The 27,841-nt window shown below is 42.9% G+C and overlaps 2 protein-coding genes across 2 annotated transcripts in view; both read left to right on the plus strand.

Annotated features, from left to right (window-relative positions):
* The first annotated feature begins 872 nt into the window (after positions 1-872).
* On the plus strand, positions 873-5,405 carry LOC138207735 (5-hydroxytryptamine receptor 3A-like). Its single transcript, XM_069165215.1, has 9 exons — positions 873-912; positions 1,007-1,170; positions 1,950-1,994; positions 2,135-2,244; positions 3,023-3,195; positions 3,273-3,433; positions 3,514-3,724; positions 3,801-3,959; positions 4,890-5,405. The coding sequence occupies exons 1-9, from the start codon at positions 873-875 to the stop codon at positions 5,174-5,176; spliced, it is 1,350 nt and encodes a 449-aa protein (XP_069021316.1). The 3' UTR covers positions 5,177-5,405.
* Positions 5,406-6,136: 731 nt separating this feature from the next.
* The window catches only part of tmem104 (transmembrane protein 104), a 42,602-nt gene continuing 20,897 nt past the window's right edge, over positions 6,137-27,841 (plus strand). The window contains exons 1-8 of the mRNA XM_069165456.1: positions 6,137-6,385; positions 6,903-6,956; positions 7,790-7,911; positions 8,471-8,552; positions 11,443-11,536; positions 12,180-12,260; positions 17,472-17,571; positions 19,234-19,330. Of these exons, the coding sequence (XP_069021557.1) occupies positions 6,912-6,956; positions 7,790-7,911; positions 8,471-8,552; positions 11,443-11,536; positions 12,180-12,260; positions 17,472-17,571; positions 19,234-19,330 (621 nt within the window). The 5' untranslated portion in view covers positions 6,137-6,385; positions 6,903-6,911. The remainder of the gene's footprint in view (positions 6,386-6,902; positions 6,957-7,789; positions 7,912-8,470; positions 8,553-11,442; positions 11,537-12,179; positions 12,261-17,471; positions 17,572-19,233; positions 19,331-27,841) is intronic.

Raw genomic sequence — 27,841 nt, forward strand, 5'->3', positions numbered from 1 at the left:
TCGAAACCTGACTGCAGTTATCTGGAGGTCCATCTAAAAATAATTCTGCCATTAATTATAAAATAAGCTGCAAAAAGATGTGTTTTGGGGGCGTGTCTGTTTGATTGACAGGCCTGTGGTGCAGTTAGGGTACAGCTATCGGTGGGCGGGACGTAGTATCGTCAGGTTTCCAATCAGATTGAGTCAGGTCCACCGCTGGCTCCACCCCCAGCTTGTCCAAATATGGTCACTTCCTGCTCCAAACTGCTTCAATGGTGAAGAAAATGAAAGGATGCATAATACAGAAAAATTACAAATTAAATTACTCAAGCCTTTTCAAGACCCTCAACGAATAGAGAACAAGAAACTTTCTTTCAAATAATTTTGCATCGGGAAAGCATGTATGACATGAAGAGTATCGGTCCGAGTAGAGAACCCTGTGGAACTCCACGACTAACTTTTACCTTCATTGTACAGTGATTGTTGACATGAAGTTAGAATCTGTCAGATAAAAGTAATTTTTAACCTTTAATCCTCATAACATGATCAAGTTGGATAAAGATTTTCCTCAAATGTTTTTGTTGCAAATTCACTCTTATTTACGTGCATTTTAAGCTTTTACATTAAAACACTTGACCTCTTTCTGAACCTGTCCTCTCCTCACCTGATGCCACGCTGAGATTTTCTCATGTTGACTTTCTGCTGCAGCTGCAGCTCGACAATAGAAAAATAATGTTTGTCCATCTGCACAGAACACAGGAACAAAGACGCTTTTTCATTTTACACTTCGATAGCACAATTAATTTGATGTATAGACGTCTCATCCGCACTTTTGTATGGTTGTGTATATAAGCAGCTTTAAGAGGGGTTTGACTGAGACTGAGCTTGAAGCCATGGCGGCTCTGAGGACTCTCGCTCTTCTGGCTTTAACTTGTGAGTTATATTTTAGTAAACTTCAATAATAACGCATAATGTTGTTTATAAAAGTTGGAAGGCTCGTACAGATTTTTCGATCTCCTTCCTTCAGGTGTCTCCAGCAGTCAGACGTCGGACTGCTCCTACTCCGTCCTGCTGGAACACTTCAACCTGACCGAAACAAACGCCCTTCTGGAAATGGCGCGACCCGTGAAGAACTGGACCGCCTCCACCCTGGTGCAGCTGGACATGTTGGTGTACGGCATCTTAAAGGTGGTGAGTGTCTTCACGGTCCTCTCTGGTCTGAGCTCTCACAGGGAGCCAGTAACGGCTCAGGTCACTTAAAAACCCCAAAATATTACAGCCTGACTGATATGAGGAAGTAAAAAGAGTCGATATGTCGGACAGGGGTGTGAAGAAATTTGATTTATTTTTGATTAAAACATGCAACAAGAAAAATTCAAGATTGTGTACATGAAATAAGCTGTGACTCGACACCGTAAGTTTACAAAGTTGAAAGGAGGAAATATACAGAAACACTTCTGAATTAAACATTAATTAATGCGTTAATGTCTCATAAATCATCAGGAAGTCTTCAGTGTATGAACAACACATTAATTACAGCATTAACTAAGGTGAGTACAGCCATCATGAAGAATTGATTTATTAAACATGATCATCAGGAACTCTGTGCAAACAATTTTGGACTTGTGAACCAAAGTCTGCAACACAAAACACATCGTGACTAATTAAGTATTAGTTACTCATGAGTTCATCATGTTTGTGGTCCTTAAAAAGAAAGTAGTGAACATTTAATCTTTATGATCTATTGTAGGTAAAAATGAAGTAATTGTACACAATAGATAGTGAACACAAACATGATAAACTGCTTTAATTCATGTGTTTTTAATGAATTAATGATAATTAGTGTACCCTACTGTAAAGTGTTACATTTAATACCTATGAAAGATGTATTTAATATAATGGTAAATCTGTCTAAAAACTTGTTGTAATTGCCCTTTAACTGCGACCTCGGTGCTGCTGGTTGTCTGCAGGACGAGAAGTCTCAAACGGTGACGGCTCACATCTGGCTCAGTATAGTAAGTCTCTGCAGAGGCACGTTAAAGACACGTTTTCAATCCGATTTATCAACTTAAAGTACACATTAAAGTTCTCATCACTCATCAGCCTGTGTCAAAGATGCTTTTTCCTATTTTTTTATTTTTTATTTTATTTGCAGCGTTGGACAAATGAATTCCTCACCTGGAATCCGTCGGATTTCTGTGGGATTGACTCGCTGAGCATCCCGAGATCGAAGGTCTGGATCCCAGATATCAGCATCCAAGAGGAGTACGTACGATTCGTTACAGACATCCCGCTTGTACCCACGCGATCATATTCGTGAAAAACAAGTTTTCTATTCTCATGCTGCAGATGAAATGTTGGTGAATTTGTATTAAAATTATGTACAAGAGAACATTTTTGTAAAAATGTATTGAACTAAATTAAACCAACCCAGTATCATGCCAAAGCATGTAATACAAACGCCAGTCCACTAGAGGGCGCCGTGTGTCAGTGTCATGTTTTCTTTGTAAAGTAAGATGCCTAAAGATAGCGGCCTAGTTTGGTTTTGGCGAAGATCATAGTTTGGGTTAGAATAAGTTTTTTTTTTTGTCAAAAAACGTGACGTACATGTAAGTTATTTAACGTATGCTAACTAGTTATATTTGTTATGTAAGTAAAAATTTTAACTTATATTACTCCAAAAAAAAAAAAAATCCCCATTGATTTTTTTCTCTCTCGTGAACTCGATTCGTGAAAGTCGTGTATTCGTTCCATCCAACCATTCCCGACCTCGTTCCTCCGCGCACGTTATCCCGTGACACTGACACGCCGCCCTCTAGTGGATAGACGGGTGCATTACACGCTTCAGCGAGACACCCGGTTGCAAACAACATTTATGAACACTATTCAGCTGCTAAATTAAAAATCCTGACGATATGTGGTGTGACTAGATCTCAGAAAGTTTACTGATAAAACGTTTGTATCTGTGAGCAGTTTTTGATGAAGACGAGCGCGTATATCGAAAAGCTAACCGAGAGAAAATGTTCCTCTTTTGTTCCGTCAGTGCTTCCGATACCGGGACCGTTCAAAAAAGCCCGTTTGTCACCGTGTCTCCGAGCGGCACGATGAACGTAGAGGCCCGGCAGCGGCTCACCTACACCTGCCAGTTCAACCTCAATCTGTTCCCCTTCGACACGCAGAATTGTAACATCACCTACTGGTCCATGAGCGGCAACGGTAAATCGAACTGCAGCCATTATTTTACATGCAACTAAAATACAACTATTCAACGCTTTATTTAATTGTCTGCGCAGCGAGAAGTATAATGCTGGGAACGGTCAACAACAAAACAACCCTGTCGTTCATCTCTGAGCGCATCATGATCACACAGGGAGAGTGGAAACTCAAGAGTTTGGACATTTCCCAAGAAATTGTCCCCTATGATGGCGAACATGAAAGCAAACTCATTTACATGGTAAGAAGATCTTTTTTTAATGACGTTTAGATCACAGATCACCTTCGTTTTCCAAGTGTTTGAATAATCTGTTTTTACAGGTGTCATTCGAGAGGAAACCGATGCTGTACGTCATCAACCTCATCTTCCCCCTGTTCTATTTGCTGGTCCTGGATTTGGCCTCCTTCTTCATCAACGAGGCCAGAGGCGAAAAGCTGAGCTTCAAGGTGACCGTGCTGCTGTCCATCTCCCTCTTACTGCTGATCCTGCAGGACATGCTGCCCTCCACCGAAGAGAACCTGCCGATGATCGGTGAGCGGCTCGAGCAGAGGTTTGACCGTGTTCGGTGTCACGCCGGCCGCTAACGTCTCCGCGTCTTTGTTTCCAGCCATCTACTTTATTACCGTGTTCGCCCTGGTGGGGCTGAGCGTCCTGGAGGTCATGCTGGTGAGCTTCCTAGTCGACCTCGAGAGTCAGTGCAGCGAGGAGGCTCGAAGCTCCGAGGACGTCCGGGTGGATGTTCAGCTGGAAGCCGAGCCGAGCGCAGGTACGATTCCACACAAAAACATGTTATACATTGATGGAAGCAGCGATAGATTTGAATAGACAGTTTATTTGATTCTACTTTATACTTCCATGACAGCTTCAGTTACTTTACAGATGATTACACACACTAAGATGATGCAATAAGCTTTTACAACTTTGTTTCCCAAAAAGATGGGACGCTGTGTGAAATGTAGATAAAAACAGAATGCAAATATTTAATTAAAAATAGACTGAAGACAACGTATTAAATGTTAAAACTGTTACCTTTTAATGTTTTCTGTAAAATAAATGCTCATTTTGAATTTGATGGCAGCAACACGTCTCAAAAAAGTTGAGACAGGCGCAACAGAAGACTGGAAAAAGTTATGTAATGCTAAAAAAAAAAAAAAAAAACATCTGGTGGAACATCTCACAACTAATTAGGTTACCATGGCAACAGGTTGGTAACATTATTGGGTATAAAAGGAGAATTTCAGAGAAGCAGAGTCTCAGCAGTGAAGATGGGGAGAGGTTCAAAGACTGTGGGAAAATAGTGCAACAATTTAAGAATAATGTTCCTCAACGTAAAATTACAAAGAATTAGTGGATTTCCTCATCTATTGTTCAAAATATAATTAAAAGATTCAGAGAATTTCTGTACGAAAGGGACAACTCTATGATCTTTGGGCAGCATTGCATTAAAAACAGACACGATCCTGTAGGTGGAAATCACTGCATGGGCTCAGGAACACTTCTGAAAACCATTATTTGTGTTCAAACAATCCACAAATGCAGGTTAAAACTCTCCAAAGAAGAAACCAGATATAAACATGATCCAGAAACACCGCCGCCTTCTCTGGACCGGAGATCATTGAGGATGGACTGAGGTGAAGTGGAAAACTGTCCTGAGGTCTGACGAATAAAAATGTGATCTTCCCTGTTTCCCCCACAGAGGCTGCTGGAGTTGAAGAGAAAGGCCCGGTTAAACCGGAGAAGAGTTACCGTCCTTCGGATCGGCCCGGCGACCGCGACCTGCTGAAACTGATCCTGGACGAGGTGAAGGCGGCTCGACAGGGAGCCGGAAAACCTGACCGAGACAAGGGAAAGTCGAGATGCTACAGAAAACTGGCTTACACCATTGACATCGTGTACTTTGTCTTTTATTTTCTTACTGTTGTAATTTTTGGGTGGATCATGTATGTGAAGTGGATTAAACAAGTGATTTTATTTAGTGGTTAGATAAAACCAGCCAGTGCATGCTCTTATTTCACCATGACAAGGTTTTTAATAACAAAATATTACCTGGGCATTAACATTGCTAATTTAGACCAGCCGTCCTCTATAGATGTCTCTGCAGCTTTTCCTTCTTCAGATTATAGCATGAAAAAGATGGTGTGTTATAAATGCTCGGTCTCCACTGGAAATGAATGGCTGAATTATTTGTTTATTAAGCTCAAAATAAAGTTGTGAAACAATAAAAATATTGGACTGTAGTTTGTTTTTATTTCTTCTTGTTAGGTTAGAGCTACAAACAATGTGAGTTAGGTGATTACTGGAGTGCAAAAGTGTATTATATGGGATAACTCTAGGACCAATGAATGATTACAAAAACAGGGGAAAAAATAATATAGAAATGAATAAATACAGAAATACAAATTTAATGATCGCTTACTAATCCAGTTTATATAATAATTTTGTCTTTAATTAATCATGCTCATTTATTGATGTTTTTTTTTTTTTTACTTCACACGTGTCATGGACTGATCATATGATATGTATACGTGTCATATGACAACATGCTGTTGAAGGGTTCGGTCGTTTTGTGAACCGAGGCAGTAGGGAGGGGCGGGGTTGAAACAAACCCGTAACAAAACGATGTAAGCAGCTGCTGATTTAACGAGCAGGTCGTCATGTATTTCAGAGTACAGTGAGAGTAACACTCCCCAGTAATAGTGAGCATAGTGTTACAGTGTGCAACGACATTGGTAAACAAAAACAACGCGATCACTCCTGCACCAACAACAAACCGAGCAAACCGCTTACCTGCAGCATCAAGTTCGATATAACAATAACAAAACCGGATGTTTTATAATTCTCCAAAATAAAAGCTTGATTATAACAGATACAGTTCGGAAACCGCGCACGACAAAAAAAAGTTTTACTTTGAAAGTGAGTACCGGAAGTGAGAGTTAGTATTAAAAGTAGCGTGGCCACGCGGAAGCGGGTCAGCTGGTTGGTTAGTTTATTGCCTAAGTTAGCTAAGAGGCTCGCGGGAATGTGTTTCACGTGTTGACGCCGACGTCCCTCCGACTGTCCGACGGCGACGAACAGCTGATGTCGGCTCGGCGGGTCTCTTCCGGCTCGCTCGTGAGGGTTTGATCGAGCGGACGCGGTCGTCGTGCTGCTAGCCGAGCAGCTACGTTAGCAGGACGGACTGGAAACGGGAAGGTGAGCGGCACTGTTTACTTTTGTCTTTCGACACCCCGCGCAAAGCCAGCTGCAAGATAAAACCCACAAACACCACTTTGATTAGAGTTTATGATAACAACAACAACAACAACAACAACGTAGCAACAAGACGTCATCCAGACGAAATAACTGCTCACGTGACGTCAACCTTTCAGGCTCCAACTTAATGCTCCTCAACACAGAGTACATTTGACTTTTATTTTGAAATACGTCACGCTTACTGGCTCATGTTCATGCCGAATTAAACAGCTGTTCTTATAATTTAAAAAATGTTCCTTGTTAGATTTCCAACCGACGTGTTTTTTTTGCCACAGTTGAAATCAAACTTAAATTGCATGAAATGAGATTGGAGTCATTTTTCTTCTCGCCAGAAACATTTCACAGCCTTTATTTTGAATGCTTTACTTCCACGATGTGCATGCCAGTAAAGCAAATGTGAATTTTAAAGTCTGGAGGACAAACTTGTCTGTTTCTTTGTATTTGTGTGTTTCCGTAGTCACCAACCATGGCAGGTGGAATTACAGACACCGGGGAACCCTACTCCGCATTTGTGAGTACAATGCAGAACACTTTTAAAAAAAAATTATATTTAAATATTTAAGAGCTTTTTAAGTTGTTTTTCAAATTCCTGAACTTTGACCCAATCAGCTGCACTCGAGGAGCCCTGTCTTCACCCAGTAAAGTCGACCAGTCATTATTAATACACATTGTAAAAGAAAGTAGTTTATTTGAAGGAGCATTTCTTTAGGTTAATATCTTTGTCAGTGGGGCATTGTGCATATGACAATATAGTGAAAGAGGAAACATGAATGCTTACTCATCTTCTTTGTTTTACTCACCCCCGGCCTCTTTATAGTCTCAGGTCTGACAACTCATTTTGCAAAGCCGCTGACTTCCGTGTGACTTCGCCATGAAGATTCACTTCTGCTGATTAGAAGTTTTCTTTGTTTTTTTTCCAGGAAGCTAAAGCTTTGAATCATTAAAGCACTCTGCTACCCGATAGTGTAAGTGCTGCCCAATTAGCCTGGTCGTCTCCCTTGACAATGGTGGATTCTTCCAGCCGGTAGTTTGATCTTTATGAACCAGAGTTCGGAGAAGCACATGATACTGGAGTCTGTTACGACTACTTTAATAAACCCAGACCGGACAAGCACAGAGAGGATGATAAACTTATCAAATCCTTAAAATCTCTCAATATGCCGATGATGTTTTTGTCTTTATGTCAAAACCTTTAAGTTCAGTCTTGCAGGAAAATCAACGACATCTGTTAAGGTTTTAGGTTTTGGATTTCTGTCTGGTGGAGTTGAGAATAAAAACGTTCCAGTTAAACACCAGCAGGGTCGCGTTAGACGTTTCTTCACCTTCCCCTCGTTTCCCCTCCAGGTGGGGCTGGTGTATATGTTCAACCTGATCGTAGGAACGGGTGCTCTGACGATGCCCAAAGCCTTCGCTGCAGCCGGTTGGGTGGTCAGCATGGCGCTCATCACCTTTCTGGGATTTATGAGGTGAGTCTGGTTCTGAAACGACTTGAATTTCAGAATAAAAGTTTTGCGCGTCAGCAGGGACGATGGATTTGTTTGTTTGATTGACACTTTCTCCCAAATCTGCCTTCTTTCCCAGTTTCAATTATTTATTTTTTTATCATTAGAACAGAACAACAATTCTATTTAAATAAGATGTTCGCTCTCTGCTGAACACAATTATTCAGACTTTAATGGCAAAGGTTAATCCTTTTAGTGTTTTAATGTTGTTGTTTTTTAAATAAATTTGCCCCAAAAATCAGCAATTAAAGGACAAGAATATAAAAACAAAACGAAATACAAAAATAACTACATTAAGATTAATAGCCGTTGAATAAGTCATCAATCTTTCACTTTGATATCACCGAAATGTTTTAAGGAAGTATTCAGACTCTTAATTAAAAGAGTAAAATTTAAAGTCCACGCAAGAATGTGGTTGAAGTGTGAAAGTAAAGGTCTTGTTATCATATTTATTAATTTCCACATCCATGTTGTTAAAACCGTCTCCTTCACCCGTCTGTTACCCCTCCCCCCCCTCCCCCAGCTACATGACCACCACCTTCGTGATCGAGGCGATGGCGGCGGCCAACGCTCAGCTGCGCTGGAAGAGGAGGGAGCAGGAGGAGGTGAGATAACACACCCCGAGAAAGAAGCGGAGTCTTACTCTATATGTAAATATCTTTAATAGGATGTCGGCTGGACGGATGGTTCTCCATTCGCCGTGTCAGACAAACCAAATATTAAACGAGCAAATGTTCCTTCCCGTCAGGGGGGAGTTTATCTAATATGACATTAAGCCAAACACTATTTACAACCCGCAGGCAAAAAAAGACAGTAGAAGTAATGTTAATGCAGCACAGTTAGTTCTGGTTAACGTGCTCACAGGTCGTCTTCTGACTTGTTGAAGCAGCTAATAACAGAACGAGAGTCACTTTTTTTAACAGCGATAAACCTGTGAAACACTCTGCGTCATAGCAAACATGAAGAAATATTTTTGAGCTACATTACAGGACAGATCAGTAAGATAAGAACCACCCTGTTTTGTTTTATAGCTGCAAAAGAAACTAGTGAAAATCTTCTTAAATACTTTATTTTGAAGAACATTTATTCTGAAATGACTCGTAGAACTGGAGGTGAGTCTGGAAGTAAGTGTAATACCACAGAGGGCCACTAGGGGCTGGTTTAAAAAAAAAACCTCTGGCTGCAATAGACTCCCATTCAAAAAGCTTCAGGCTCCTCTTCTGAAATACCAAGTCAGTAAATGTGGGCGGGGCATAGCGTCCTTGGAGATGGAGTCATGTCCGCCCCTCGCTCCTCCCCAACTCATCCAAATATGGTCACTTCTGGCTCCAAAAAAAAACCAAGATGGTTGGTCACCACCCAAATTTTAGCAATTTTTAGCCACTCAGATTGACTTTCCTCAGAAAATATTATAGTTACACACGACCCCTTGATGTGTTGTTAAAAACGGGAAATAAAAAAAAAGTGCAACAAGGGCGGAAAACTCGATGAAATAAAAAATCGGACTTGCTTTTAATTACAGGGGCTTTTTAAATTACTTTAAACTGATGATACTCATCATGATTCAATAATCTTAACTGAATGAAATATGAAATAAATTAAAAAAAAGATATGAATTAAATGAAAAGTCAGAGTTGTCTAGTCCTAAACCTGTTTACAAACATTTGAATGAGATCCAACCGGTAATCAAACTGCTTTTTGATTTAGTTGTACACAAAACAAGAATTTCTAAATTATGAGTGAACTGAGGCTCAACCGGTCTGACATCCTTTCAGATATTTAAGCTGTTAAACATGAAATAAAACCTCAGTTTGTTGAAGTTCACGGTGTTTCTGCAGCTCAAAACCTGACCGTCCTTTCACATCAGGGTTTATCTCCTCCTCTTCAACATGCGAGCCTCTTCACAGGAGGAACAATGACTGTTTTCATTTCTGTCCTTGTAAAACACACTTGACTGCCCAATATTTAAGCTTTAAAGCCTGAGAATAATTTTCCTCCTTTTTAATAGGAAGCTGTATTCTTTTATTCTGAAGGCTGTTGTTATTTTATTGCCCAACTCCAGCAGGAGTGAAATGCGCCTCTTGCCGCCCGTCTAAAAGAAATTGCTATGAAGCCGGAGTCTTAAATCATTTTTACTTTGACCGAGAATAAAAAGAGACTTTGTGCTCTCCGACTGGCTCTTTGTTTCCCCCTCGGTGCAGAAGTCATTTCCCTTAATACCTGCGGGTTTCCAGCTGAGGGGTTACGAGCCCGAGGACGATCGGCCGGCCTGAAACCGATTCATAATTTTCCTCCCACGTAATGGAAAACAAGGGAGGGATGGAAGTGGAAATGCGTTTTTATTTCCCTCTGCTTGAGTGATGACTATTAATAGAAATATAGGATGTTTTTTTACAGTGATGCATCATGATGGGTTTTCAGAGCAGGTGTTTTTACTGCCTGGTTGTGTTGCATCTGCAGCAAAGTGAAGTCCTGATTAAACAGTATTTGACTCCGGTTTGGGAGTCATCGCTGCCCTCTGCTGGAACCTCAGGATGACTGCGGACTGGATCAATATTTTTGTAAAAGCTCGAGTCGTGTGAAAAATTCAGGACAGCAAAAGAGACACAAAGTTATTCCTATAACATGTTTAGTTCATAAGTTGTTGATTTCCAAACAGGAATAAACACATATTCATCCTACATTTACTATTAAAAACAAAATCCTTCATGTAAAATGTTAAAGTGACAAATGTCACAAGTAATTGTCACAATGTCAAGGACGTGTGACGTTACAGGAAATGACGAGACGTATAAAATAAAGTTTTGTTGAATTTAACACAAATTCACCAGAAATAAACAGTCGCCTGTTTTTTTTTCTCTTATTTGTTTGATATTAAACGTGAAACACTTCTTGGATCCGTTCTGTCGTTTAGATTAATTTCTTTCAGACCTTTTTAAAGGTAATTAATCTCAACGTTTACACATTGTAATTATTTTTAAAGTCTAAAACTCCTGATCAGTCTCAGTTGAGGATTTCCCGCTGCTCATCCTGGTGTTTCACTTCAATTATGTGTCGCTGCTTTAATTAAAGTCGGATTGTCTTCCGCGGCCGCTCGTGTTAATCTCTTATTTTGGCGGGTTGCTGCTGTTTGCTAGTTGTTTGTTTACTCCTCCTCTTCCTCCTCCTCCTGCTCCTCCTCCTCTCTCGGTCGTTTATTTAGATGATGACACTCCTCGCCATCGCCGGCAGTTAATTGACATGAATCTGCAGAGAATCTTCTGTGAAAATGATAAAAAGCGACGTGCGGGTCTGTGATTGGTGTGAACCGAGAGCTCCTCCGTCCTCCAAACTCGCTGCACAGCTGTTGCCTTGTAATTTCCAGATGTTGCACCCCCATCCCCCCTCACCTCCGTCACATACGGAGAAAATAAACGCTAATAGCTTGTAAACTGACTGTTGTTTATGCTGTGAAATTAGGGCAGCTTTTAAATGTTCGTATCGTTTCCTCCGCAGGTCAACGACAGCGACTCCACCTCCGAGTACTCTGACGACGACGTCGTGGCCCGAGGGCGGGCGGAGCCGGAGACCAAGCCCATCCTGTCCCTGCGTGAGTATCGTGAAACAAACACCCCTTTGTTTACCTGTAAACAGGAAGTTCACAGCATCATTTACACTCTGAGCTCTTTTATGAGGAACACCTGTGCACCCGTTTATCAAATGCAATCAACCAATCAGGTAAAAACCTGCAGAATGGAGCTTTCTTCTTCTTCTTCTTCTTCTTCTTCTTCTTCTTCTTCTTCTTCTTCTTCTTCTTCCCTTTTCTCTTGTTGCTGAAGAAATGTTGAGGGCATCATTTTTTTTTCCTGAACAATCGACAGCTGCAAATCTTGTCAAATCTTCCTTTTTATTTTTTATTTATTTTAACAAATCTTGCAACCGTTACAAATTTGCATCGCTGCAAAAAAGGGTTTTGACGCAGTCGTGTATTTTCTTATTTCTGTGGAGTTTATTCATCATGCCCTTTTAGATATTTAATCACAGTTATTTGTATGACAGCTAAAGCCGTTCCTAATGAAGTGCTCACGGAGTGTATTTCATGACAGGAGATGAAGAAAGCAGAAGCAAAGGATGAGATACGATATATTTAGCTGTTGGTGGAAAAAGTCCTGATGTGGTTGGTGATGCAACATACTTAATATCTTTATAAAGAAATCAGATTGATCCTCTGTTTTTTTTGTACGTTTCCACAGAGCGATCCGGTCACGTCGACCACTTCGACATCGTGGAGCGGATCGAGATGGGTCAGATGGCCTCCATGTTCTTCAACAAAGGTAACACTCCTCTCTCGCCTCCAGCTTCCTGCTCCCACCGCCCGTTATTCAATTACCTCCCATCATTAGCCACGTGTAACATTTATGGAGGAGTACTGAAGGTTTTTTATTTTTTTTATGTCACATTTACAAAGGAAGGCTGCTGGCGCTTTAATTGGAAGTGATTATATATGGATAAATTGCCCTTGGTTGTAATTACCTGTTTGAGACCCCATCAAGGCTGTTAAATCCCCTGACAAAGTGTGTGTGTGTGTGTGTGTGTGTGTGTGTGTGTGTGTGTGTGTGTGTGTGTGTGTGTGTGTGTGTGTGTGTAAAACTGTACTGGTGGCAAACACCTGAATGATTTGGGAGCTAATGAACCTCCCGCTAACTGCTGGTTGGTGGATTGAAAGCAGAATCACGTTGAACTGGAGACGGAGATCCCTGCGGCTTCACATCCCTCAGTCATATCAGTGTATTGTCCCGGCCGTGTCCGTACGCAGGACATTCCTCCTCCTTCCTCCTCCTTCCTCCTCCTCCTCTCTCCGGTCCGCTCGCATTAAGCCACCTGGCTCTTCGTAACCGGATGCGAGTCACTCAACAGTCTGCGTCGTCCTCGTCGTAGCAGCGAATAAAAGAACAACAAAAAAAGGTCACAACATCATCTTGAGCTGACATCTTCTGCTGTTCAGTGTTTGAACAGTAGGTGGAGCACTCGGCACGCACACACACAAACGCACACACACACACACACACACACACACACTAGTAGTAGCGACAACACATCCACTGGGCTCATGTTCACACCCACACGTGTGAACGCACTCATGCATGCCGCCGTGCAGCTCCCGCCGTTAAAGCTGCAGCGTGCCATCACTCACTCCGCCGTCCCGCCTGTTAAAGGTGCTCCGGAAAAAAATAGAAAAATAAAAATCTCTCTGCTGATGACCTCTCCCTCTGCAGACCGTGTGCAGGTGATAGAGACACGTGGCGGTATCGATTGGTAATAAGGAAATTAGTTTTCTCTCCCCTGTGTGGTTGGACAGCTGCCCGGTGACTCTCATCAGATGTGAATTAAGACCGGCACGAGTCCCAGCACATGCTGGACGAGGAGAAAAGGGGGAAACGCAGCTCCTTTGACTCCCGACGGCGACGACCTGCCCCCGTTTCCTCCCGTTTTCAAAACCTGAACGTGAGCTTTCCCTTTTTAAGTGCAAATGATAAAATCCTAACGGGTCAACCAAGGTGTCGTTTACAAGGTTTGATACGACGCTTTAGTTTGGGACTGATATACTAAAACAAAACATAAGCATACTGCATAATACACAAATTCTGCAAGACATGCATAGAAATGTACGCATGAACGTTCTCAGAACTGCAGTTATGTCCAGTAACTACTATTTACTTAGTCAACAGTTAATTGATTAATGGAAAAATAATCAGCAGATTAATTGATGATGAAAAGAGCTTTTAGTTGCAAGCTTTGCTCTTTGTACTGACTCCGTTTCCTGGTCAGCGAGCTTCTAGATTTTATAGTTCTGCATTAAATCTACAAAATTTATGTCCAAAGCATTTAAAAATGCAACAACATCCCTGAAAACGTAAATTTCTGACCTCCTCCAAAGGGAATGGCTGTACAGTTTGGTAGAAGTGACACTTAATCCAAACCAACCCCAGGAAACAACCCTAAATTGCGAGGGATTATGGGAGTGAGGGGACAGATGTTGACAGCTGGTAACCAGAAGTTCCCTTTGATTCTAAAGTGGAGCAAAACAAAATCGCCTGACAGTTCTTTAACCGATGTGGAGAAGAGGGAGGTAAATAAGAAGAACCAGTCCATTATTCTGTGCCCAAGTTACAGGACATTACATTTTAACACACCGCCTCCCCCCTTCCTCCAAGATGATAAATTGCAGGCGTGATCGCACGCTGTCTTTCCGTCCTGCACCTTCGCAGGCAATTAAAAGGCATCTCCTGCTGTCGAAGCAGCGCTCTTAGAGGACATTTGACTTCCTCCTGGGCTGAAATTGACGTGGCGGTGAGGTAGTGAGGCGGGCTTGGAATAAGGCCACGGATATCGTATCAGCCTGACCCGCAGCCACTGACAGGAATGTTGATGGGGGCTGGTTTATCTGCACCGCCGTGGAAAAGGTGTTACTATAACCTTCACATCGACGATTTGAAAGTTGATTAGAAGACGACTTTGGTTAAAGTCACAAAAGAGCAGAGACTAACAGAAGCCTTGCATCAGCATCTCGTCTTTTTCTTTCCTTTTGAGATATGAAGTGGTGCCGAATGGCACGGCGGCCAATTGTTTCTCCGACGCGAGCCGCCCTTCGCCTGACATGCGGAGGGGCCGTGGCGCTGAATACTAATTCACCCCGCTGGAACACAGGCCACTGTCTTTTTAATGAGAGCCAAACATGGGCCACATCCATTTTTAATACTTGACTGACTTTTACTTTAAATGTCATACTTGAGCATGGAAAATGAAAGTCAAGAGTGCCCGAGCCACTGGGAAGATAAATGGTCTTGTTTGCCTCGGCTTTGAATTCGAAATTATTTTCCATAAGCCGCTGCTGCAACAGTTTCCCGCGCTGGCTTTCGGAGGGGATGCATTTTAATGTCGGGTGTGTTTATAATGGCAAACTGAGATCAACCCCAACTCATCAATACCACAAATTCCGTCCCAGGAAGGAAGTCTGCTCCACGACGGCTTAATTTGTTTCCCAAAATGAGACCAAGCGAGGTCCGTTCTGTTGGTTGATAAGAATCAAAACGAAGCAGTATAACAATGTCTAATTTACATATTTACACAGGTCGTCCACCAGAGGGCGCTGGCTTTTATAACGTATACAGGTATGACTCTTTTTCCAGTTCTCCCAAACAGAAAACAGACTAATTAAAGATTTTAACTGGTGGTCAGCTTCATCACTATCAGATTTTTAAAATGAAAATCTCTGCCATCGATCAGACTCTTTGGGGTTTTCTTCTTTGCCTCTCCTCCCCAGAACAATGATAACTTCATTACTGCACCTTAAATGAGCCGTCACCTCACCGGGTTCAGTCCTATTTACTTACGTTGTTTAATGGTGTTGTTGCCTCGCGGCCCAGTTCAATTTAGATTTGATTTGTGAAAGATTTTAATTGAACTATCTCAAAACTTCCCTCCGGTTGAATATGAGTAGAGAAACAGAGTAATAAGGGGAAATTAAAAGTTAAAATGCACTTTACTTTTCTTTATTTGAGAGGTTTTCAGTGACGCCTCATTTTAAACAAAACACACTTCCACCTTACGGCACAGGTCGAAGTAAACTCATTGAAATACAGTGTTTTACTATTATAAATGATGTAGTATTGGATCCCTGAAAGTCTCAGTCTATCAGTGCTGTTGAGTCTTTGCTGTATTTCTACATCTAAACGTGGCCTCGGTGTTTTAAAAAATAAATAAATTGTATCCTCACATGCAGGTCGTCGTGTCCGCTGTCAGTCAGCGCCGACGTGTTGATGGATCGAGATGCGTTTCACAGCTCGACAAAACTACCGAGCTCCCGCGTGAAGACCCGTTTTGCAGCCGTGTTTTGCCTGCGGCTCGGAGTAATTTGGAAATATTAGTTACAGCGCCGCGGAGGCCGGCATCCCCGCGGCCAAGCGGCACTCTCCGCCTGCTATCGCTCACCGGCAGTACGGAGCGTCCCGTTTTTCTGCCTCCTATCTGCAGCCGAGGCGGGAATACGTCCTGTCTGTGTTCGTGCTGCATTGTGGGTAATGAGACAGAGTTTGAAGCTGGACAACAATTTTAACATGTTCTTATGCTGTATGTTATATTTAATGGAGCATGAAAATATAATATATAAAATTTAATGTTAAATTTTTGTTGATTTTAAAGAGAAGTTGATTCACCTTTTTAAAGTTAGTTTTGTGGTGCTGCTCAGTTACACTACAATATATATTATTACTTATATCTACTCTACCTTTATGGATATAAAAGGAGAAAACAAAGTATTGAAGAGACTTTTTAGGCTTTCAACTAATTCATTAATGAATTGATTGATGAGATAATGGAGACAAACTCACATTTACTGGTCGGACAAACAAATGCAGTTTTATTCTTTTCTTTCTTAACAGGGGTCGTAGCGTCTTCTTCTTTTGCTCTTTAACGGCTTTTGGTAAACAGCTTTTAGGTGCATTACCGCCACCTTGTGGAGGTATTAACACATTATAACCGGGTGCCAGTGAAAACAAGGCTCTAATAAGAGTCACATAAATTAGAAAATTATCCATTTTCTTTTCCCCTCCGGTCAGATATGAAGATTTGCTGCTTTTGTTAGATTTTTATCGTTGTGAATGAAATATTGTTGGACTGACAGATAAACAAAAAACTGCTGAGGAAACTAACGTGCAGATTATTTTCGGACGCTTTGTAGACTGAATCATGAATCGATTTATCAGGAAACTGTCTGGACGAGGCTGTGAAGGAAACAACCCTCTGTTGGGCCTCCGGTCTTTAATGTTGGATTCTGATTCTGTGTTTTCAGTCAGCTGACTTCTTTGTTTACATCCCCATTTTCCACTTCAATCACACCAACGGTCCGATGGGCACCCTCAGCCGTTAAAGAATCGCTGCCATTCGTAAAGCTGCAAATCTGTCAACTTTTATTCCTTTTTAATGGACTCTGTGCTCTAATTTCCTCGGCAGTATAATGAATTAACCGAGACGTCCAGTTGGACGGTTGAACCCCGTCTGAGAAGAGAAGAGGATGATGGATGTGCGCTGTTGATCTGTCTGCCGGTGAAGGCTCGGAGGAGGAAAAGGAGGAAAAGGAAAAGGAGGAGGGCAGCTGGTTAAGGGCTCGTTGCTGTGGAGAGTGAAAAAACTTCCTTCGTGGAGCGATTAGTTTTTTTAAATTAAAGTCGTTAATATTTTTCATTGAACCCGTACGATGGGCATCGACTTCCCCAGAAGAAAAAAAGAGGATGGAGGGATGAGACGAGCGGAGGTGTAGATGGGAGTGAGTTTTAATAGAGACGGCACCGCGGAAGGTAAAGTTGGACACGCATGGTCCGTCGGCCATATTTCACCATGAAGTGTTTGGATGGCTGCTGGGTGGAAAAAAAAAAAAAAAAGCGTTTTGCTCGTCACCTTTTTTGATGTCGCGTATTTTATGAATCTGCTGAGAAAACAGTCTCGAGTCGGTCACGTCTCAAACTTTTACACTTTTTGTCTTTCAGTTGGCGTCAACATGTTTTACATCTGCATCATCGTCTATCTGTACGGAGACCTGGCCATCTACGCGGCAGCGGTGCCGATATCGCTCATGGAGGTCACCTGGTAAGAATAATACCTGGATTTATTGTGAAATAAAACTCGATGTTTCCTCTTTTCACTTTTGGCGAGACGAAGCCCGTCTGTCCTCGTCTCGTCCGTCCCCCTCCGTCCCCACAATCCGGTCCCGTCGTGACCCGCTGAACTCCAGATTGAGACAATAAAAGCGGAGCTGACAGAAGCCTTCAGGCCGGATCACCTCCCTCTGAGTCGTGTTAAACTCGCTTCCAGACAGAGTTTTATTGCAGACTGGGTGGAAATGAGGTATTTCATACAGTTATAGACTCGTCAGAGGCCCTTGGATCACAGAAAAACTCATTCTCCCCTTCAGGCGCTGTTGCAGTGAGACTTGGGACCGTGAAAGTTTCGATGTTTTTGATAGTTTCAGGTAGTTTCAAAAAGTTTTGGGGGAAAATCCTTTATTACCAACCACCTTTTTATTTTGTCTGAGTCCAGTGTTTAACGTCGCCCAGAATGACCCGGGTAAATCGGACGCTGTCGGAGCACGAGAGTCCGAACCGAGCTTCACGTTTTTGTCACATCGTAAACATGTGATCCGTGAGCGCACTAAAGAAATCAACATCTTCCAAATATTTGGTTACGTTGCTTTCCCATCTGCTAATTTGGGTCCGGACCAAACATGTTAGCTGTGACAGCAGCTCAAGTCAACACGATGTGTCTTAACCTCTTCGTTGTTGCACTCTGTTGGTCCATAAACAACAAAATTGTCACCATAATTAACATATTGACCAGTAGGTATGACGATCTGGTTCCTCAGCTTGATCCCTGCTGATTAAACATCAGGTTCATGCTGTTCCTGTATTGTTTTAATACAGTTAAACTTTCACTGTATTTTGATCAGATAACTGAAGGAGGGTGAAATATCGACGTGGCTGCCGGCGGTAAACTGCTGCACTTGAATGCTTTAATGTCTTTTCGAACGGTCGATTCTCTTCCTCCTCGCTCAAATTTGAGACTTTCACTTTTATCCGCTCTTGTTTTTGGGTGTGAAAAATCTCAGTTTAAGTGTGGAAACAGGGATTCAATCTGTCACCAACATCTTTGCTGAACCAGACCCTCATCAGATCTCTGCTCATGTTTTAGTCTCAAAATCACAAGTAAAATAGACGAAAGCAGACGGACACAAAGCTAAATGATTCTGACGAAAGTTGTCAATTCAACTTTTAATTCTCAAAGTTTCTTTCATATCTCCTTCTTCTTCTTCTCCTTGTAATTGTTGTTCTGACGAAGCCGTCCTACCTCCTCCTGTCCCGCGGCGCGGCACGCTGACGTTGTCTTATCGCATCAAACTCTCCCCCACTGTGTTCCGAACCTCGATCACCTTCCGGCGAGAACAAATGTTGGATCGTAACGGAGACTTCAGAAGCAGTTTGCGTCGCCTGAAGGCACAAAGTTCTCGGCAGCGGGAGCAGATGGTTTTCCTCGAGCTCGGTCCGACGGCAGCGTTCGAGACGGAGATCCTCTTTAAGTTTTCACAACATCGAGCTTTTCCTCAGGCAGATTTTGTGTTTTTTTTGTTTTTTTATAGAATGTAGAATTTTTTTTTTTGTTTTTTTATATCTCAAAGTTGGGATAAAAGTTCATGCTGTAGATCGGTGATTGGTCTGGCTGTTTCACGTGAAGCTCGGTCTGTCTGTGTTCCTGCAGTGGAAATCACTCCTGCAGCGCTGGAAGTGTGAAGTACAACGACACGGATCCGTGCTGGGGCTCCATCTCCAGGAAAGATGCCTACAGGGTGTTTCTGGTAAGTGCTTCTACCTCTGTTTACCTCCGCCTCTCTTATTCGCTCGATGGAAGGGGGACTGCAGAAGTGCCTTAAGCTGCAATACCAGCGAGTGCCACTAGAGGTCGGCTCCAAAAAGCCTCCGGCTCCATAGACTCCCATTCAACTTCTCTCATCAAATCCAAAGTGAATAAAATGTGTCCATCAGTTATCTCGGTGTTGTTAGCTAAAGTCACTCCTTCTTATTAGTTTTCTGGAGGTCCATCTGAAAATAATCCCTCATTCATTAGAAAAGAAGATTCAAGAAGACCTGTTTTTGGGGGCGTGTCTGTTTGATTGACAGGCCTGTGGTGCAGTCAGGTTACAGCTATCGGTGGGCGGGACGTAGTATCGTCAGGTTTCCAATCAGATTGGTCAGATCCACCGCTGGCGATGATGCGGGTTGTGAGCTGAGCCCCACTGAAATCTGCCTTAATCACAGTTTACCTGTTTATATTTACATAAAGACGTCCTGGATGAGGATTGGAAGCATTTTTATTTTATTTTCTCCTCTTTGAAAAGTATTCCATGGTGGCGACGCCCCCCTGGACACCGACTCCAAATATAGCTTGTGTTTTTTGGGGTTCAAACATCCCTGCTCGTGGATGTTTCCATGCCAAGCCCCACCTCCGTCTCCGTCTCCTAACAACACTTCATGTCCTCTCCCCTCCGACTTCCCCCGACGCCTCACCTGCCCACAGGAGGCGTTTTCTCTTCGGCGTCCTTGAAGTGTTGACGCGAGCCAAACTCTGCGATTTCAACCCGAGCTTTAACTTTGCACGGCGACAGTGATAGATGTGCTGATCTTCCTTCTCCGGTTTAATCCCTCCCTCTTTCTCCCCCCGTCCTTGCTTATATTGTAATAGAATGAGCGGACCTCAAAAAAATAATTTGCCAGTAAATGAACTTTTCTCTTCCTTTATCTCCCTGTGGAGCCTTTTTACTGCAAATTAAAATAATGCTGATGTGTCATCTCCGGTCAGTTTGTTTACACTTGCAGTTTTCCAGTTTCTTCGTGTCCTGTCAGGGAAATAAATATGATTTACCCAGAAATCTCTCTTTTCGTCCCGCTTGACCTTTTCCTTAAATTCCTTTTGAGAATTGACTGAGCTGTGATGAAACATTCGGAAAGTCCTGTTGGCATCCTGTGGTGTGTGTGTGTGTGTGTGTGTGTGTGTGTGTGTGTGCTCTCTCACAGGGGGTCATAGCTTCTGGCCCACAGAAGCCGGCCGGCCACCGAATGATGAGTCTAAATAATTGACTGTTTGTCATTAGCTGGTCTGCACCCTGTGGAGAGAAGCGTCCACTCATCCCACCCAGCCGGCATCCTTCCCGCTCTCCTTTTGTATTCGCGGTGTTTCGTTCTGAGCTGCAGAGTTTCGAGGTGCCCTTCCTCCGGTAGTTTTAGTAACCGACCGTTTCCACTCGGGTCCTCCAGAGGTGCAGAGATTCAGACGGCTCGTCCGGGGGGCGTGGTGGTGGTGGTGGTGGTGGTGGGGGGGGGCACGCTCAAAATGACTAGCTGGGAGATAAACTGGTGTGATATAAAAATCTGACCTTTGTCCCTCTGAAGAAACTTCTCCAGCTCCCTTTTATTTCTTTCTTTCTTTATTTTATTTTCTCCTTCTCGTCCACTCTCATGACTCACAGGGATTTATGAATTATTAGAAGACAAATACGACATCTGGAAATATCAAAACATCAGTGTGCAGAAATAAAATGAGTCGTACTGTGACTTTGATGTTGTTAAAACACATTGGTTGCAAGGACATACTTGTTTTAAACTTTTAATAGTTTTGATTTAGAGCTGGGAAATAAATTTATATGAAGATATTAAACTAGATATTATCTCAGAATTTGGAATATTATATAATGTGGAATAAGTGTCTTTTTCTGGTTTTAAAAGCTGTTAGAGGCTTCTAGAGCTGTCGGGCCAGCATCCCTTTACCGCATTGTACTACGCTGTATTGTGTAGTAGACACTAATAAATGCCTGCAGCAGTATAATTTGTTGGCTACCGTGAGAGGGATCACCGGGGGTAACGGAGACATTACCGCCGCCATAACATTTTTAGAGTTTAGAAGATGACGAGAGATTAAAAAGCAGCCTGATTATGGTGTCGCTCTAAAGAGCTTTAATCCCTGTGTGGGTGATTGGTGCTGAGAGAGGACGGACACACACACACACACACACACACACACACACACACACACACACACACACACACACACACACACACACACACACACACACACACACACACACACACACACACACACACACACACACACACACACACACACAACGTTGTATTGATGAACGGAGGCTCTCTGATGCGCGACAAGTTGTCGTCTGCACTCTTACGACTCCACTTCGGGGTCACAGTGGTCACATCTCCGGCTTCATTTCAGTATTTATTTTCATTATAAGCTAATTTGTTATTTATTTTTCTCATTAATTGATATTTCTTTTGTATATAAAACACCAATTGCAAGTTCCCAGAGCCCAATGTGGAGCCTTTTTTTTTTAATTTATTTTTTTGGTCCAACAATCCAAAAAATAAAAGGGAAAAGCAACAAATGAATATTCCGATTTTTTTTACTTAATAAAATTACTTAAATAATTAGGTGATTATTACATCTGCTCCTGGTTGATTTTCTGTCCGTATGATTATTTAAGCACATAAGCATGTTTTTTTAATCATTATTATTTGGGCATTTTTGTGCCTTTATTTTGAAGTGACACTTAATAGGAAATGAGGGCGAGTATAGGGAAAGACCACGCAGTAAGGGTCCGCCTGGTCCCGGAATCGAACCGGGGACTCCCTGCTTTGGGCATGTTGTCCAACCCCATCGTGATGTCATCCGTTGGTGATGTCAGGGAAACCTCCAGATTGGCATTTTGGCCGTCGCCATTTTAGTGTTAAAGTGCAATACCACCGAGGGCCATTAGGGGCTGTTTGAGGCTCAAGCTCTTATTCAGCAGTTTGTTTGTTTTTTGAAGCCAGCCCCTAGTGGCCTTCAATGGTATTACACTTTAAGACACTGGAAAACGGTGACGATTGTATATAAAGTCTTTGGTTTGCACTGTAACCATTCGGCCACCGGGTCCAGACCCGATCACCTCGACCCTCATCCATCTTCTCGAGCCATTTTGCCACTCGGGCTTCATGTCATTGTCGGTTATTCGATGGCGGTCAGTTCTTAAATTTTATGTGTGAATCTGTTGAACGGTTCTGGCAGGTCCCCCCCCCACACCCCTCTGACGGATGGACCGCAGCACTTGGGGTGCTTTGTTCGCAGTGGACAACAGATTGTGAGTTATTTTTAGGTTCGAGAACAGCTGTTCCCGTGCAGACGACGAGACCGTTCTACCGGCAGCGCCACGGCAACGAGGAAGGATGATGAGGAAAGGAGTGAGACGAGGATTAAGCCCGACACCATCTTCGGTTAATTTCTTGAGTTTTGACACCGTTTGTCGTCGTCAGTTTTCCACCTGTTGCTTCTGGTCTCTGCTTTTGTTTTACTGTCGGATCCTTGTTTCTCGCTTGATTGAATATCGTGTGCTCTCGGGCACCGCTGTTTGTTTTTAGCCACCACACCTTCGGCCCAGTCCTCCATCATGTGTCAGTCACGTAAAACTCAAGTGTCAGTCGTGACGTTGACGTGCAACCTAAAGGGAAGTCGGCTTCTGTGTGGCCTCCACGGAGTTGAATTAGCGGAGATCTTCACCGTGTCGTCACACTCGGTGCTCTTCTGCTCTCCGACATGTTAGTACCGTATCAAGCTCTCGGTTTTGATGAAGACCTCACAAATAGACGGACTAATTACTGCACAATAACGAGGCCTTGAAAGCAGCCCGATTGATATTTCATCGGGCCGGATCTTCGACTTAATCAGTATTGACTTCACACATCGGCAGGATCAGCTGTGGAAACGACGCGATGGCCTTCCTCTTCATCCGAGGCTTCGGAGAGCTCTTACGAAGATCAATTGACTGCGATTTGCCGGCACGCTGATTGATTCTCGCGTTCGTCGCCTGAGTGGACGGCCGAGGGCTCTTTTCTTCTTACAATATTTGTTGGCGCCGGGATGTGTGAAAAGGAGATGACGGGGAGGCCGTTGCGTAACAGCAGCGCTCCATGTTGATCCTGGTCCTTATGCACAGCTTTGATTGAAAAGATTAAGCGTCCGTGAAACAGTTGGGTCTTTCTGGGGTTTTGTTCAGCTCCAGCAGAGATTCCTCAGACCTCAATTAAACCTCCCTGTCCTTGGTTGTCCCCTGCTCAGTTTTCTTTTTGAATCTCACTGCGGGGGCTTTGTCACAGTGGCTGGCCAGGCAGCGGTGGGCCCGCTCCACCCCGCCGGACGGCAAGCGCAATTTAAATGGCTGATTTATTGTCCTCCCAGTATGTGGAGAAGTGATGGAAAATCAATGCGGTGCATGAGCCCAAAAAAGGCGGATTATGCTTGCGCTGCATTGTTCGATGCCCATCTTCATGCAGATATTTCAATTACACCGCGTGTCCCATTAAACCGCACACTGTTTCACATGTTGGAATAAAGTTAATTTAAAAAGTTGGCGCTCGTCCCTCCCCTAAGAGTTGAGAAGTGACCCGACCCGCCACGTCCCTCAATACGCAGCTGATTGATTAATTAACTGACTAATAAAGATTTATTCCAAGAGGGATTTGAGTGACCTTCGGAGGCCTCCCGCCATCTTTTTACCGCAGTGTTTCACAGAGTTAATGGCACATGTGAAGCACCTAGTGTTCCTGTGGAACTGTGCAGCAAAATGAAAAGCAAAGTTACATCTGATACCACATATTGTATAATGTGTGTATATTTACCACTTTCATACTTTGTGCACCTTTGAGTCAAAACCTATTTTATTTATCTCTTTTAAACTGCATGTTTTACAAAAAAAACAAAAAACAATTATTCTCGACCTATCACTCTAACCTATTTAATTTGGTTGTTCTATTTTCAACAGTTAAAAAGGAAGAAGGCATGCTGGGAAATGTTCATTTGAGCCGAAGGGGCCCAAGAAAAATATTTGCACCGGGGCCAATCACAGTTGTCTTCTTTTTTTTTTTTTTTGGCCACTTTTGGAGATGAATCCGGCGCCCTTGGTTCTGTGCATGGTTTGAGTAATAATCATATATTTTTTGGCTTCGTATTTCTCTTCCAAATACGTTCGTCTATCCCTTCTGATTTGCAGCAAATCAGAGAAATGATGACTAAAACAAAACAAAAAAAGTGAGATCCAAGTTGTACTGTAAAGTTATATAAAATCAAATTCACCACTTTTAAGCAGCTTGTTTTTGGAGTTTTATGTCCCAAAAAGCAGACGTTTCGAACGGTCACCAAACTCGGATCATCCCAATCACAGTATCGGGATAGTCTTACCGATCTGACTGCAGGTATTCAATATAATAGCATGTTTGATTTGTACAGTAAGGATGTACATACTGTAGCGGGCCGGAGCTGCAGGGAGATGACACTGCAGATGGTTTAATAGAGATTATCGCAGCAGGAAGACGTGTTTGAGTGGCGATCCACAGAGGGGTGGTGGGTGGGAGGGGGGGGGGGGTTATCAGAGCGAGTGGATCAGCAGGACAATGCCGGGTGGTGCTTGAATGACTGGTGGAGGCTGGAGATGAGGAGGCAGTTGTCAAGGAGACTCGGAGGTCATGGAGGAATTACTGATGGGCTTTTGGGTTTTCTTTTTTTTCTTCTGAAATCAGCCAGTTATTTCGGGCTGTTTCGTTGCAACCTGTTAAACGGGATGATTCATAATATTCATGCTTGATAATGGGCTGTACACTCATGCATCATGCTTTTTTAAAAAATTTTTTTTATCATGTTCAAGGGCAACCTTTGTGTGTGTGTGTGTATAGATGTGTGGCACTGATGAGAAAAATGACAGCATCATTTGCTTCAACCCCACAATGACGTGTTAACATTCAAAGGACATCATTAGCATCGTGACCACGCTGATAATGTTTTAGAGCTGAAACGTTTTCACCCACAATAAATTAAAGTTTATTGCCCTGTAAATGCAGGTTTCCTGTTCAGTCGTTCGAGATTTGGAGTCTCTACCAACAGACTGTATGTAAAACTGTTTATAGCTTCCAGGTCTGAAAAATTAGGTCTATGCAGAAGAGTCTTAAGGTGCAATAACATCGAGTGCCACTAGAGTTCGGCTCCATAAACTCGCATTCAACTTCTCTCATGAAATACGAAATCATTCCACTTTTTCAACGACTTCTTGTAGTGTTGTTATCTAAAGTCACTCCTTATTAGTTTTCTGGAGGGCTATCTGAAAATAATCTGCAATTAATTAGAAAATAAGCTTCAAAAAGACATGTTTTTGAGGGGTGTGTCTTCGATTGACAGGCCTGTGGTGCAGTCAGTCAAATCTACATGCTGAGCGCCAGAAGTGGAAAAGCCGGTTATCTGGTACAAGGACGTCTCGGAGTGATGTAATCGTCTCACCCGCTGAAGTCAAATGAATGTGATTTCCTTGAAACAAACAGGAGTTCATGGCCACGTTTAAAATGCAGACAGGTTAACAATAGCCGTCTACTCGGAGACCCGGTGTACAACCTTGAGCTCGTTCCCGTGTGCGTCGGGTCGGACGCTGTAAGACGGCCGCTCGAGCACTTCATCGTCTCTCTGAACTGATTGGCTGGAGCTCCGGAGCGACTCTGTAGGGAGCGTCTGCTTTAAGTGCTGCCCGCTGACCCGTCCAAACCTCCCCTGATATGCAATCATTGTCTTTTTTCAATTATGGTCCAGACATATTGCGGATTCACACGAGGCTTTCTTCGCTGATTTGCTCTTTTGCTTCATTTGGGAGGAAAAGTGTCCCGTATCACATCCTCCTCTTTCTCCGTTTCATTTCCACGGTAGCTGGGAGGTGAAATAGCTATCGTCCTATTAAACAACAGGCAAATTATCGGCCCCCGCCTGCAGATACGTCCCCAGCCCGTCATAAATCTTCCCCGTGGTCTGTAGCTTGTTATTTTTACCTCGCTCGGTTTCCTTTTTGAGGAGCAGAGTTGTGTAGCACAGGTTTCTAATGAGGCCTCGTTCAAAGTCACAGCAGCAAAACGGACACTCGTCTGTTCTGTCTCAACGTTTCTTTCAGAAGGAAAGAACGTTGTCGATACAGGTTTGAGTTATCATTTAAAAAGTTATGCCCCCATTATTAAACACCGTAATTATGAATTAGGGACACTCTTTTGAATGATGTCTGATATGCGAGTTGTTAATATTTGTGTAGTGACTCCAGAAAGACACCAGAAGTCTGATTCTACTGAAAGATGCCTTCATGTGTTCATTTACAAAACACTATTTTGGTCCAACGCTTTTAGCAGAGCGAGGGAGGACAGGAAGTTCACAGAATGAGGCTAACGGCAAAGTGGCAGGTAGAAGTGACTGAAGAGGCACGATGAAAGGATGATGAATCAGAGGGCGGACGGACAGAAAGAAAGTTTGTGGGTACGAGCTCCCTGTCGGAGGACCTTTCATTGTTATTAAAATCTTAAGTGGAACGTCGCCTCCTTAATCACTACGGATGACCGATGTGTGATTAACTTTTACACAACAGCCGACTAATGACCTGCATGTTGCGACATTCTTTGGTTGACCGTGATGAGACGTTGTGACCTTTAAACTTTTCTGCATCGTGGCCCCATTGTTGTATTTAAGCGACGCGTTCACAGTTTAAGATGTAATTACCGGTCCTCCTGTACCGATGCAGGAACCACGATCTGTTATCTCTGCCCTGACTTCATCCCTCCTCCTCTTCCTCCTCCTCCTCCTCCTCTTCCTCCTCCACCACCTCTGCTCTTGTCAGAGTTCCCCTCATTACGGTTCTATCTTTAATCGTAGGGGCACGGCTGTCCCCAGGGACTCCTGCTTAATTAACAGTTCAGGCTTCAGAGGCGGCTCGCTTTCGCCGGCTTTTAAGGAAGCAAATTTGTAGTCGGTAGTACTTTCTGAAACGAGTTTATTCTCAGGCTGTGTCTACTAGTCCCTTTCATTGTTGATGGATTTCGCAAGAGTTGTGGTTAAAAATCAAGCCTGACCCACTGGTGTTTTTTGTTTTTTTAAGGTTTGATATAAGTAGAATTGTCGCTGTCGAAGCTGCACCTCCTCCATGCCCAGTTGGAAAAGCTCCGTTTGAGTTTGTTTTGCTGGTGAACGAAACATTAGAAAGAGGTTTTTCACAGCAGCACAGATACTGCAGCAAAATATATTCCCTCCTCAGGTGTTAGTTTTGTAAAGTATAAGGTTTGGTATCGTTCAAAATGTTTCCTTTTTTAAGAAAAATAAAATAAAATTACGGTACAAATCTTTTGTTCTCATGCAGTTTAGAGGGGGGAGAGCGTAACCCAGGTTGTTTTCTGTAGATATTTCGTGGCAAACGCTCACTGACGCTGTTGAGATTTATTATTTTATAAACGTAGCAAAAGTTATGCATCTT

This window comes from Embiotoca jacksoni, unplaced genomic scaffold, assembly GCF_022577435.1.
Source record: "Embiotoca jacksoni isolate LCO1_2020_lvr unplaced genomic scaffold, fEmbJac1.0.p SCAF_34, whole genome shotgun sequence".
Classification (NCBI taxonomy): Eukaryota; Metazoa; Chordata; class Actinopteri; family Embiotocidae; genus Embiotoca; species Embiotoca jacksoni.